General features: G+C 51.2%; 1 protein-coding gene across 2 annotated transcripts; it reads left to right on the forward strand.

Annotated features, from left to right (window-relative positions):
• Positions 1-6: 6 nt before the first annotated feature.
• On the forward strand, positions 7-11,462 carry LSM14B (LSM family member 14B). Of its 2 annotated transcripts, XM_023512043.1 has the most exons (10): positions 7-198; positions 1,804-1,967; positions 3,690-3,825; positions 4,798-4,914; positions 6,936-7,103; positions 7,361-7,438; positions 7,727-7,888; positions 8,221-8,371; positions 10,369-10,554; positions 11,169-11,462. In XM_023512043.1, exons 1-9 carry the CDS (start codon positions 72-74, stop codon positions 10,538-10,540), a joined length of 1,275 nt encoding a protein of 424 aa, XP_023367811.1. In that variant the 5' UTR covers positions 7-71; the 3' UTR covers positions 10,541-10,554; positions 11,169-11,462. The 2 variants fall into 2 exon arrangements, with proteins under 2 accessions (XP_023367811.1, XP_012659352.1); XM_012803898.2 differs by lacking the exon at positions 4,798-4,914.
• The last annotated feature ends 2,798 nt before the right edge of the window (positions 11,463-14,260 follow it).

Below are 14,260 nucleotides of genomic sequence, written 5' to 3' on the forward strand. Positions count from 1 at the left end.
GCGCGGCGGCGGAGCGGGCCGCGGCCCGGCGCTCGTCCCCTCCCGCGGCCCGGCGCGCCCCGGCCGCCGCCATGAGCGGCTCCTCAGGCACCCCGTATCTGGGCAGCAAAATCAGCCTCATCTCCAAGGCGCAGATCCGCTACGAGGGCATCCTCTACACCATCGACACCGACAACTCCACCGTGGCGCTCGCCAAAGGTAGCGGCCGGTGCCCGCCCCGCGTACCTGCCGGCCCAACCGCCCGAGCCCGCCGCCGCCGCCAGCCCGCAGCCCCGCGCTGAGCGCCGCGGGCGTTGAGCCCCCGGCCCGCAGCCCCGCCCTGCGGCGCTCGGGGTCCGGCGCCAGGATCCCCGCCTGCATCTTCACCCGGGACGCCCCGACCTGCGCGCCCGCCCCACTCCCCGCAGGGGCGCGCTCGGCCGGCACAATGGTCCCCCCGGCTCCCGCAGGCGTCGTTGCGGGCCGGCGCTCGGCCGGGTGTCGGGAGGGGCGGCCCCGGCTCCCACGGCGCCGCCCCCTCGACCGGGCTGCCCCTCCACTGGGGCCGAGTGGCCGAGGGGGACTCCCGCCGGCCACACTTCCCCCCTGTCGCGGGCGGTCCCGGGGAGCAGGGCCAAGCGGGGCGCAGGGGCTGGGGCGTCCCCGTGCCTCCCAGGGAGCTGGGGTGCGAGGAAATGAGAGCCTTGCACGCCCTTCTGGAACTAATTAGGCGATTGGGGCCTGACCCTGAACAGATCCCAGGGGCTAACGGAACCTCCGAGAAAACGAAGCCGCAGTTGACGGCTCGCTGCGCCCAGGTTAAGCTGCCTTTCTGGTCTTATCGAGACGCTCGGGCTGCGAGGCTCACCCTTTGTGATAGACCCCTATGGGCGCCGCTGCGGGACTTCGGGGAAGCGGGGTCTCAGCGACTCTGGGCAGGAGCTCGCGCAGGCAGCGGGTGGCCTAGACTTTCTTTGTCTTGGTCCTCCGGGCGTAGGGAGCGCGCTACGGAGACAGCGGGTGGGGAGCGGGTCTGCTGCGAGGCCCAGGGTCCTTCACGCGCCGTAGGTTTCCAGATTCCGGGGTTATCTACGCTCTGCGCTCAAACCCGGACAGACGGGCCGCGTAGCTGCAGGGTCTGGCTTGGCTCCCAGGCTGTGTGCTCACCGAGCCGTTGGTACTTTACTGCATTTGCCATGAGGTACAGTGGGAAACTGAGGCACGGAGGGTCCCCAGTGCTCAGTAGCGCTGTACTCTTGTCTTGTGAGACAGTGGGGACCTACTAAGGAGGAGGATGCCGTGGGTTGGGGATTAACACCCTTAAGAAGTCCTTGGGGCTCAGGCCTGCCTTATGGAAACAGAAGCTCGTATTGGTGGGGGTGGGAATTCTGGGACTCCCTTGTCCCTTTTGTTATTTTTGTGGGCTTTTCCAGGGCTTGTGGTGGGAGGGTGAGGAGCGCTCCCGGTTTCCCCAGTCCCCCATCAGGAACCTGCTCTTCAGGCGTGTTTGTGGGGGGGCTCCAATGGCAGGAGGCAGTGTGGAGGGGGTTTAGCCTTGAGCTCTGTGCAGGGTGTGAATGCACCTTGGGGCTTCAGGAAATTGGGGAGGTTTGTGATTTTTTTCCTTGTCATCTTTGTGACCTAGAACTTCTGGAGCGTCACCAGCTGGTGCCTTTTGGGTACTGTCTGCTGAACAGTGGTGGTTATCGAATTGTTGGAACTGTCGGGCTCAGGGCAAGGGCACCTGTCTTCTGGAAGGCTTGGGAGCTATAGAGTCAAGAGAATTGATCAGCAACCTAACACTTCTTTTTCTCAACTCCTAAGTGAGATCCTTTGGTACTGAAGATCGCCCCACAGATAGGCCTGCTCCCCCGAGAGAGGAAATTTATGAGTACATCATTTTCCGAGGAAGTGATATTAAAGATATTACTGTGTGTGAACCTCCCAAAGCCCAGCACACACTCCCTCAGGATCCTGCTATTGTGCAAGTAAGTGTGTCTCTGTCTTCTCGGGTGTGCTCTTCTGAGAGGGGCTGTTTTCCACATGTCTTCTCTTGGGCCAGAGAGCTCCACTTGAGTACCGTCACTGTCTCCTTGGGCAAAGTGCTTTGGTGGCATCAGCTCACAGCAACCTCAAACAACCAGGCTCAAGTGGTCCTCTTGTCTTAGTTTTCCCATTTTTAGTAGAGATGGGCATCTCACTTTTGCTCAGGCTGTGTTTTTTTTTTTTTTTTAAGACAGAGCCTCAAGCTGTCCCCCTGGGTAGAGTGCCGTAGCATCACAGCTCACAGCAACCTCCAACTCCTGGGCTCAAGCAAGTCTTCTGCCTCTGCCTCCCAAGTAGCTGGGTCCATAGGCACCTGCCACAATGCCTGGCTATTGTTTGGTTGTAGCCATCATTGTTGTTTGGCAGGCCCAGGTTGGATTCGAAGCCCCCACCTTAGGTGTATGTGGCTGGCGCCTTAGCCACTTGAGCCACAGGTACTGAGCCCTCAGGCTGGTCTTGAATTCCTGAGCTCAAGGGATCCACCTGCCTCTATCTCATGCCTGTAATCCCAGACTGAGCCTACACCCTAGATCCCAGATTATAGGCATGAGCCACCTTGCCCAGCTGCAGACTAGCCTTTTAAAGAAAAGGGGCTTAAATTTTGTCTAGGCAATTGATGTTGCTGCAGAAGGTGTTGGTTTGTGTAGTTGACAGTAGGTGATGTGCTGTAGAGCATGGCCTAGGGAGGGGTCCTGGGAGGCTGTGTGTGCACACTGGAGACAGGTCTATGCTGGGGTGGGGAGCATGTGGTGGTATGTATAGTGTGAAAGGGTAGATGCTTGGGACATGGTTCTTGCCCTTAGTTTCTGGTTGAAGTCCGATCCCTGAGTGGCATGAAGCTGAGACACCAGCAGGGCAGACTTGTCTCATGCTGGCAGATGTGCCATCCAGTGCTGTGGGTCTGGTGTCTCATGCCCACCTGCTGGGTTATGGCATGTCTGGCCCAGGATTACCAGAGAGCTCAGGTTAATATTTTTTTAGCTTGTAAATTTAAATGCTCAGTTTCTCTTTTTCCCCTCTCAATGCAAAGAAAACAAATTATTTTTAATATTCATTAGCTCTTCTGGGGTTCAGACTGCACAGTCTCTGGGACTGAGCCTACACCCTAGAAGCAGGATTGTCCAGGGTGAGCTTTGGGAGTACATGGAAAAGCCTTGGCCAGACTTCTGAAGGCTTGGAGAAAGGGTCCTCAGGGACTTCAGAAGATGAAAGTACCTGAGCCAGGCCTAAGGAACAAAGGGGAAATGGCCACGTGAACAGAGTGGTGGGGGTCAGTCCTGAAACAAGCAGCAGTGCTCCTGAAGGCTGAGGTACCTGGAGAGAAAAAGGATGTTTAGGAAAATGTCAGTCTTTCCCCAGTGGGTGTCAGGAATCAGGGCATTTTCCTCCTGTTACCTAGTTGCAGTTGGGAACTAGTTGAGAGTTTTGAGTTAGGAGAAATTCAGGTTAGAATTACGTGGACAGGTGTAGCTGAGAATGAAATACTGTGGAGAAGGCAGCTGGTTGTCATACTGGAAACTCACACCCCTGAGGACTGCTGCAGCATCTCTGGAGTATAGGCTGGCAATAGGGTTCTGCTTCCAATCTGAACGACCGCTCTAAATGCAGGGTTTGGGGTGATAGGCTGGCTGTGTGCCATTCTCATCGTGTGTCTCGTTGTTCAGTCTTCCTTGGGCTCTGCCTCTGCCTCGCCCTTCCAGCCGCATGTGCCTTACAGCCCCTTCAGAGGGATGCCACCCTACGGCCAGCTGGCGGCCAGCTCCCTGCTCAGCCAGCAATATGCCGCCTCCTTAGGGCTAGGTGAGTAACCTGTTTCTCCTTGGTACACCATGCCTGGAAGGAAGTGACTGCCAGGAAGTGCCACCAGGCCCCAAGGGTGGGGAAGGTGCTGTTGTTAGGTTGAGCTCATAACTCACTGACTTCTGTTACTTCACACTTAGTAAATCATCCAACGCAACTTTAGCTCATAACCATGCAGAGTGACTACTTAACTGAGGGTAAAAGCCAGTAGTCTGAGTTTGGAAGCAGATGAAACAAATCAAAATTTATTTGAAATACCAATGTGGGTCTAGGTGGAAGTCCTCGTATATATAGCTCCTTCAAAGAAGAAATAATTAATACATTTTACATATTTAATACTACAATTTATCATAAGCCTGATCTTTTAAAAATATCTTTGGCTTAAAAGAATACTACAAACGATAGCATTGTGGAATCTGGTAGCTAAAAAAAATAAATCATAGCTGAGTTCTAGCTCTTTGCAGGTTTGTCAGCCTGTGAGAAAAGTTGAATGTAATACCCACCTATTGTGTTCTCTCTTCTACGTAAATGCCTTACTCAAAAATGGTTTCAGCCAAGGTTAGATAATCAGCTCCAAGGTAAGATTCTATCCTCAAGGTGTAATGTGAGACTCCACCTTATCCTTGACCTGGGCATGGCTTTGCAGTTGAGTTCAGAGCATGGAGCTGGCAGGTGATCACCCACCCACGCTCAGACTCCAGCCTAAGGGAGTTGAGACAGGAAGCACTGATTAGGTCTAGACCAGTTCTTTGGGTCATTTGCTGCTATAAATCATGTTTGTCTTGATTGGTATTTCTTGTGTGACAGGTGGCCTTCTCAGCCTGGCTCACTGTGTTTCTAAAATGTATTTGTATGAGCAATGCCTACGAGAGGTTGCTTGGCTCTTTCCAAGCTTGTTAGACACAAGACAAGTTATGTCCTGACTTATTTGTGTGCTTTCTTTTTTGCTCTTTCTCCTTTATCTTCTTTTAGAGAAGTTGGTAAGCCCTCCAGCCTCAGCCGCTGCTTCCAGCCCTAGCTCTTCTCCATCTCCACAGCCCGTTTCAGAGCTTGACATGTCCTCAGAGCCACAGCAGCTCACTGCCAAGGGTAACCGCAGTTTGGGAGAACTGCATGCTGTCTTGCAAACCATGCCAAGAGCAAGGGGTAAACCAGTAGACAGTAACAGTAGCTTGAACAGATCATTTGCCAAGCCTGGGATTCAGTTGAGCTGCTTATTTGCTTCAACATACAGTCCTGATTTATGAACTACCACAGTTTTTAAAGAAGGGATTAGAATCAGTGGAGTGCTTTGTTCACTCTCCCTGGGTGCAGGATCTGTTTTAACTTGTGCCACATGCCACCTTGTATGGGGAAACTGCACTGTGCGCAGAAAGCCGTGCACCTGGGGTAACCTGTTTTGGATGGCTGCAGTGGAACTCCCCTGAGCACCTCCCATGCTGTGCTGCTCTCTGATCAGTGCGACACATAGGTTACTCTCTCAGGGCATTCAAAACAGGGGACTTGGGTCACAGTCCCCAGTTATTTGTCCACGTGGGCAGTGTCTGCCTGATGGCTGGCTTGTTAATGCTGGTGTGCACCACCTTTCTCTGTGTGGGATGGTGGCACCTGTGGGTTTCCTGACATTTCTCATTTACCCTAAAGTTCTGGAGTTGGTGTTGATGATTCTTGTGAATGTCTTTGTTTTACACATGGCACTGGGGGCTTTGCTTGCCCTAGTCCAACATAGTGCTTGGGGCTGTGCTTGCAGCCTGTACCTGCTGTCAGTCTGTCATTCTGCACGTGTTGCTTTCTCAATCCCCATGGACTTTCATGTATTTGCATTAGAGAAGCAGTTAACACTAAGCCCTTTAATTGTTACTAGGAGCATTTATGTAAAACTGCTCACAGGGTAAGATTGTTTGTTTTAACTAGTTTAGTTTTATAAAAAGTAAACAAGCCCAAGATCCTTGCTCTGTCCAGGCACAGTATGAGCAGGAAGCAGTCAAAGCTTTGTTTGTCTTTCAGGGATAGTAACACTAAGTGAGGTGACAGACCAGGTTAATTCCTGCCAAGGGAGAACTTAGGTGCCTATAGATGAAGCCGTTCCCACCTGCTCTTGGAGGGCTTCTCTTGATCTGGTTATAAAGAGGTTTTCTTTTTTTTTTTTTCTTTTCCATTATATAAGAAGGTTTTCAACTATTGTAATTCTGTCTCATCTACAAAATAAGGTGACATACCCAGTCTTCCTGTGTGTTGGGCTGCTCCTCCTTACAATAGCCTCTTGGTTAGGGCTTGTTTTTTTCTGTCTCAGATCTCCATCTGCCTCCACCCAGTCCCAAATTGCCCTGTTTAAAGAGTCCCCATGGGTCTTAAACTTGGCAAAAGAAAGGGAGGTGGTGGGCAGGCGGTTGGTGCTCCTGTCTTTGTTTAGGGTTCCAGAGGCTTGGTGTCACAATGTTCATCTCGTGCTCTGGGATGCCTAGGGGTGGCTTCTTGTGGGCACAGCCCTTAACCAAGGGCTGCTTGGGAATCCTTTGTCTCTTTGTGGTGGGCCTTTGCTCTTGGGAGAACTGCAGGCTATTACTTTCTCTTAAGTCAGCTCTTACAACTTCATCCTTTTTAGTTTTTTTATGCCTTAAACAAAAATGACAGTGTTCTGGAATTTAACTTAAAGTCTGACTGCTGTATTTTGTAGAGGATCCAGGCTGGGCTACTTCTTCTCCAGTGTGGACCAGAAAGAAACAAGTTCTCAGATCCTGAATCCATCATTGTTTGGGGACCATTGAGTCCCTTTAAGATTAGAGCTCAGCAGTTCAGGAGACCTGTCTCTACATTCTTGGAGTGATGTTTCTTTATAGGCTAGGTAGTTTGTCCCCTCCTTGAGGTTCCCTAACTCAGGGAGCTCAGGGTCTAGGGTATCTAGAGGTGAACAGGCCTTCTCATGCTACTTGGCCTGGCCTCACCTCAGGGAGTAGACCAGTCTGGGAGAGCTTTGCTGGGGTTTTGTAGAACCTTTAGGTGGTGGCCCTGCTTTCCTTCCCTCAGTGCCAGCCAGAAGGGAAGAGGCTGGAGGTGTGAGATGACTTCTTTTTCCTCTGTTTGTAAACCCTCCTCCCTCCTCAACTCAGGAGCTGGTTTTCCATCCATCCCAGTCGGCAAGAGCCCCATGGTGGAACAGGCTGTCCAGACTGGTTCTGTTGATAACCTGAATGCCAAAAAGCTGTTACCCGGCAAGGGTACCACGGGGATGCAGCTCACCGCTCGCCAGGCCCAGCCAAGCAGCAAGACTGCCAGCGGTACTTGAATACTTCTTCCCTGGAGTTTGTGCAGTGTTCTAAAAGTGGCACACTACTTGCTGGGTTATTTTTTAAAAAATTAAAAAATACAGTGCCCCATCCTAAACCCATGTGCTTTTGCAGGGCAGGCCCATGCAGCAGCCTCCCGAGGTGCCTCCTCTTGCTGTGTGCCCCGTGTGGTGGTGGTACCCTGCTTCCATGGCTGGGTTCTGTCTTCTGGAAGAGCTTTGCCTGACTCTTAACCTTTTATACTTTAGATGCGGTCCAGCCTGCCTCTGTGCAAACTCAAGGGCAGGTGAATGATGAGAACAGAAGACCTCAGAGGAGGCGATCAGGTAATCCCTGTTGTCACATGACTTCTGGGGTGCCACACATGTTTGAGCTCTGCTTGTCCCCTCCTGCCTGCTTCTGTGGTGATGGTTTTGGGGTGCTGGGTGTGGCTGCTTCTCATGTGTGCTGCCCTGGGTTGTTGTTGTTTTTGTTTGTTTTAGGTTAGTCAAGTGAATCAGTGGGAGTGTACCCTGGGTTGTTGTTTGACGAGTTCCTGGAAGTTTCTTGTGAGGTCAGCTGGAGAGCATAGCCCTGGGGCCTGCTTAAGCCTTGGCTGTCCTTTCTCCTCACAGGGAACAGGCGAACCAGGAATCGCTCCCGAGGGCAGAACCGTCCAACTAATGTCAAAGAAAACACAATCAAGTTTGAGGGTGACTTCGATTTTGAGAGTGCCAATGCTCAGTTCAACCGAGAGGAGCTTGACAAAGAATTTAAAAAGAAACTGAATTTTAAAGGTCTGACTCATGAAAATTATCCCCCCAGAGTGTCCCTAGTATGTAGGAAGAGATGACCGTGGGCACCAGGGCAAGCCAGGCGGTTGGTGACCAGCCTGGCCAGTGTGTGGCAGGTAATGGGGGGTGGGGGGTGAGCACAGTTGTGTTTGGGTAAGGTGCAGACTGTGTGCTGTGGAGAGAGGGCAGAATGACATCAAGTCCTCCCCCTAGCAGAACATGCTCAGGGGAGTGTTGTGCTGGAGGGCAGCAGCTGGGTGGACCTAGATAGGCTTACCCTGGGAGGGAGTGAGTATAGCTCCTTCTGTACCTTACTATGCTCTGCTGCTTTGCAGATGACAAATCTGAGAAGGGAGAAGAGAAAGACCCAGCTGTGGTGACTCAGAATGATGAAACTCCTACTGAAGAGGACCTTCTGGGGCCCAACTGCTACTATGACAAATCCAAGTCGTTCTTTGACAACATCTCTTCTGAGCTCAAGACCAGGTGAGAACCTGAGTGCATTAGTAGGAAGGATGATGGTTCTGCAAGTCTCAAGAAGAGACTCATAAGGTACTCTAACCTGGGACCGTACGTTCGGGGCATGTGTTTTAGTCAGGGTTGCTTACACTTCTGCATTATAGACTCACAAGTGCCAGTTGGCACCAGCCTAGAGCCAGCAGTAGGTGGCATTGAAGGAAGCCTGTGACAGCCAGTTGACCCGAAGGTCTGACTGAGGTTGAATTTGTTTCCTCCTGTCTTCACTGCCCCACCCACACTAAGACAGGCTGGCACTACTGTCCTGGTAGGGTCCACAGTCAGCACCCCTTCTCCTTGCCTTGCCTAAGGGCCTACAGACCTTGCTACCTGAGGGAGTTGGCGAGAGTGTTCTCACTGTGGTCAGCTTTCACTCAGTGGTTTGCGGCGAGGAATCATTTCCTGTGTTTTTATTTTATTTATCTTTTTGAGACAGAATCTCAAGCTGTTGCCCTAGATAGAGTGCTGTGGCGTCATAGCTCACAGCAACCTCCATCTTGGGCTCAAGGGATCCTTTTGCCTCAGTTTTTCTATTTTTAATAGAGTTGGGGTCTCGCTCTTGCTCAGGCTGGTCTTGAACTTGTGAGCTCAAGCACTCCACCTGCCTTGGCCTCCCCGAGTGCTAGGATTATAGGCGTGAGCCACTGAGTCTGGCCTTTCATGTATTTTTATCTTAGCACCTAACAGCTGCCTCTCAGATGCTGCCCTAGTGCACAACCTGGACAGTAACTGACATCTGTGAAGTGGGTGTGGTGGGCCCTCAGACGCACCTGTACAGCAGATCGAACATCAGACACGACTAGCATGGAGGACATAGCAGAAAACAAGCTGGGCAGTTCCCACCTCCCCACATTCACTTTCTGCCAGGGAAATAAACTGAATACAGGCTAACTGTGTTGGGGAAGGCAGCAGTGACGGAGCGGGTGAGGTATGGGCACAACAGTTCATGGTCAGGTCTCATGGGCGCAGCAGGTGTGTGAAGAGTGAGGCAGTTTCTGCAGGTGGGGCCAAGTGGCTGGAGCCAAGTCTGACAGACATGATGGTGTCCTGTTGGGTTTTGTAGGTCATGATAATGATTTTGGCTTTTGTTCTTAGCACTATGGAATCCATCAGAGGGTTCTGAGCCAAGGTGTGGTGCAGCCTGACATGTGATAGCATCTGTGGGGGTGGTGGGCTGGAGGTGGGCCAGCCCGGAGGCCTGATGACCTGTGAAGAGACTAGTGTAGCCGTGCAGGTGTTCTGAGTGGAGTGAGTGATAGTGAGGGCAGAGGGAAGGGGTGGAGCATGAATATGTTTGAAGGGTGGTGCTGGCAGTATCAGCTGACAGTGTGTGAGCAGAGTTCAGAATGTCTCCCAGGATTTTTGGCCTGGGCACCTGAAGGATGAAGTAGTTGTTTCTTTACACATGGAGCCTGCAAGAACAGTGGGTTTCCAGTTGAAGAGCAGAACCTAGTAGAGGGGTGTGCCACCTTGGAGCTATAGTCTGGGGGTGGCTGTGACAGTTGTGCAGTTCAGTATGGGAAACACTGAAGGTCATCGCAACAGCAGCAGGCATGTCGGTAGCAGTGTAGGTTCTGTGGCTTGTGCCCCTCGCCAGAGATGTGTGGTATTCTAGGGGATTTCACTGTGTTCAGCTCACTCCCCATCTAGGAGGGCCCATTCCTGTACCCAGCAGCAGTGGGGGCTACTTTAATAAATAATACTACCTGCTTACTGTTGGTGACAAAAACATGAGTGTGTCCATCTGAGCATTCTAGTCTGCAGTAAGAGACAGCCTGGTCTAAGGCTTGACTGGGAGCACCTGTGCTACCAGGGCCTCAGGCTCCAGTGCTGACTGGTCCCCTTTTTCCCCATAAGGGCTCTAGTGCCGCCTATACTTTCTTCCCTGGGCAATTCTGAAGATAAAGCCTGGCTCAGGATCCTGTGAGGAGGTACCTGCTGCAATCAGCATTTTACCTGTGGTTTAGTTCTAGACGGACAACATGGGCTGAGGAAAGAAAGCTCAACACGGAGACCTTTGGGGTGTCAGGGAGGTTTCTGCGTGGTCGCAGCTCCCGAGGTGGATTCCGAGGAGGCAGGGGCAATGGTGCAACCCGTCGCAACCCAACGTCCCACAGAGCTGGGACTGGCAGGGTCTGAGGACACAGCCCAAGGTGAGCAGGGGAAGCTTCTGGGTGCTTTGGCGTTTGAATAGGAGTATGTAGGCTGAGTGTGGAGCAGGGATTGGGCTTTCTCTACATCCCAGTGATGAGGGGCCAGAGGTGTCAAGGCTACACTGAGGGCCTTGGTTCTCTGAATTGCCTGATAGCCCCCAACCCAGTCAACTAAATTAATCTTAAGGGGTTGGACTTGGATCCCACTGTTCTGTGAGTGAGGCTGTAGATGTGGGAGGGTGAGGCTGGGTGGGGGGGGGGGTTAGTATGGGCTACTTGCATATGGTCAGCAGCCTGAGAGCCTGCTCCAAGCCAGTGTCTTGGTCCCAGCCCTACCCTGAATCGCAGTCCCAGCTTTTAACAAGGTCCTGGGTGCCTGGTGCAGACTCACCAAAGCCAGGTAGGATCTGCAGTGGTCAGGGCCTCTTGCCACCACCAGCTGCTTCCCGGTCCCCAGTGTTACATAACTTGGGAAGCTTGACCTGGCTCTGGAAGGGTAGGAGCAGGGGTGAGTGGCTCCTGTTCTCCGCCAGGCAGCAGTGCCTGGCTTGCCCTGGGCTGAAGCTCTGCAGGGCCTGCAGAATGCATTCACTGCCCGCCATCTTTTCCCGCAGGCTCCTGCTCAGTGGCACAGAAGTACAGCTGTGTATATCAGGACACAAGGAAAACTCAGCGCTTACGGGGAGAAGTGGGTCACTTTGTTTATGGAGTTTGGAGAATTCCCAGCCTGCTACTTACGTTTTGGACTTAACTGAAGTTGGACACGGTCTGAGTTAGAGCCACTTGTTTTGGAGAAGTATTCATGGGTGACCTCTTGGAGGTATCTGGACCTATGTTTCCTGTTTAGTTGCGCATAGCCTAAGTCTAAGGTTCTGGTATTTTGCAAAAAGGTTTCTATGGTGAAAGCTTTGATCCTCACTGTATTATTTTTTTTGTTACAACTTTGACTTTTAAAGTGGAACCAAATCTCATTTGGCAAATGTAGCAGCCAAGTGCAGCTCTGTAACCCAGCTGGCCCTGTGTAGCTGGTGTGGCCCCTGGGGTCCAGTCTCAGGAGCCAGGCAGGGTGGTGAGGGGGTGGGTGGGCAGGCCAAGGGCAGGGAAGGGGTGTCTCATGGATCATGTTGTATAAGCAAACCGGCCGACCCTGACATGTTCAGATTGTTGCTGTCCAGGGTGGGGGCTGAAGGGTGGGTGGGCTGAAGGACTTGCAGTGGTCACGGGCCCATGAGTCTGGTGCAGAGCTGTCAAATGGAACCTGGCCTCTGCAGCCATTGAGGTGGGGGACAAGCCCCTGTGGCATCCCTTGGCCCTTCTGACTCAGGTCAGCTGGTCAGTGTTGGACTTTGGCCGAGCACTTCGGTCTTCTCATCCACTTGGAAATGAGCCAGTCTTTTTTGCAAGGTCAGTTGACCAAGAGCATATTTATCCTCCATTGTAAATAGTTGTGTGTTTTTGTTTTAAAGGTAGGTGGTGGGAGGGTGGGATATATAAATTTGTTGCATGAACCAGTGGGTCAGGACTTTTAGTGTAAGCATGTATCCTGACGGGAAATTTTGTTGAAAATAAGCACCTTGGTAACTAAAACCCCTTTAATAGCTGCAAAGGCTTTAGTTCTGTATTGATTAAGTTACTGTAAAAGCTTGGGTTTATTTTTGTAGAACCTAATGGCTAAGAATTAGAACATAGCAATGGGGCTGCTGTTGGAGTAAATTGTAAACTATAAATAAACATGCAAACCTTTCAAACCTTCTTCTCTGATGCTCTAGGAGTCTGTTGACTCTGCTTCCTGAATTCCCCATGTACCACATCCAGAGTTTGGAATACACTTGGGCCAGAAGGATTTGGGAGCTCAAGTCCCATCTGGTGCTTGAAGTGCAGGGACAGGCCTGGGTTCTTGCTGTCTGCTACCCTTGTGCTTATAAAAACATTCAGTCAAGCTTGTTCTTAGGGGCCTCTTCGCCACCCTCGTGCAGCTTCCAGTCTCCCTGGGAACATTCATGTTCTCAGACACCTGAGAACCACTGTTGGACTGCCTCCCAGGGCCACAGAACCGCAGAGCCTGGCTGGTTTTAGGCTGAAAGCATCCCTTACACTGCAGGGGGTTTCAAGGTGACTTTCTTTCTCTAAGCAGTCTTCAGAGGTCTGGAAGGCACATCTAGTCACCTGTCCAGGTTCTCCCTTCAGGACCTGTGGTCTTGGCAGGCTCTGGAGCAGGGCCTGCCAACAGGCGGCCCTTTCTTGGGAGGGGGTGGGCAACTGATATTCATGACCAATAAAAAAGTCTTCTGGGATATTCATCCTAGGTACAAGTAGCCATAGCTGTAACCCTAACTAACTAGTTAAGTGACTCAGCAGTTAACTAATCAGGAATTGCCTGCTAGAGAGTCTAATTGTTGTCAGGTCATAGTTTACCACCTGTTAACCTGTCACTGCTATTAAAATGTTTTGAGACATGGTCTTACTGTTGCCCAGGCTGGAATGCAGTGCCATGATCATAGCTCACTGCAGCCTCCTGGGCTCTGGTTCTGGCTCTGAGTAGCTGGGACTACAGATGTGCACCACTGTGCCTGGCTAAGTTTCCTATTTTTTGTAGAGACAGGAGGAATCTTGCTCTTACTCAGGCTGGTCTGGTCTCCAACTCATGGCCTCAAGTAATCCTCCCACCTCGGTGTCCCAAAATGCTAAATTACAGGCTTGAGCCACTATGCCTGGACATGGTAATTTTAAACCAACAGTGGCTCTGACAATTACATATTTTATGCTGTGCTTACAATGTATCTGAGCCCCCTTACTTCTTTTTAGAAGATACTATATGGCCAAAAACGCACAAGGAGCTGCTGAGTGAGGCAGACAGCATGGCAGTGCGGTGGGGATGGGTGACCCAAGGAACCAAAAGGTCCTCTGTGCATTCTTAAGTCAAAGCGTGTGAAAGACCCTCACTTAAACCACTGCTGCACTGGTAGCCCAAGGAAGGGTGGGGGTGGGGTGAAAAGAGCCAGAACCAAAATGAAAACAAAATCTATTAAAACCAGAAACAAAAACTACTGTTGAACATAGCTGCTGCTCTGCAGAATTTTTAGTTGCCCCCCCTTTTTTTTTTGAGACAGTCTTACTGTCACTCAGGCTAGAGTACATGGTGTCAGTCATCCTACCTTATAATCAACCTTAAACTCCTGGGCTCAAAAGATCCTCCTGCCTCAGCCCTCCTAAGGTAGCTGGAATAACAGGTGCCAGCTAACACACCTGGCTAGGTTTTCTCTTTTTAATAGAGATGGGGTCTTGTTCTTGCTCAGGTTGGTTTTGAACTCCTAAGCTCAAGGGATCCTCCTTACACTGGCCTCCCAGAGTGCTGGAGTCACAAGCATGAGCCAGGGTACTGCTACTTACACTTATGTCCTTCACATCATACCTTAATTGTGGGACTTGACAGTCTTAAGAAAATGGACATTCTGTCTGTAATGCCACACTGAAACTGGAGTCTCCTGAAGGCAGGATTCCTCTGTAGCAACAAAAGCAGTTCTGACCACTGGAGAGGGAATGCCCAACTCAACTAAGTCATGCTGTCTTAGACTAAAGCCTGGCCACAAGAAACAGTGGGAAAAGCTCATGCCACAGAAAGCTTAGAAAAGAGAAAATAAGCAGGAAAGATCCCACTTTCTAAAGAACTATAGTGATTAAACCTAAAGATATACATCCTCTTAAA

The sequence above is a fragment of the Otolemur garnettii genome, unplaced genomic scaffold (genome assembly GCF_000181295.1).
Source record: "Otolemur garnettii isolate 467f Iridium unplaced genomic scaffold, OtoGar3 scaffold00023, whole genome shotgun sequence".
NCBI lineage: Eukaryota > Metazoa > Chordata > Mammalia > Primates > Galagidae > Otolemur > Otolemur garnettii.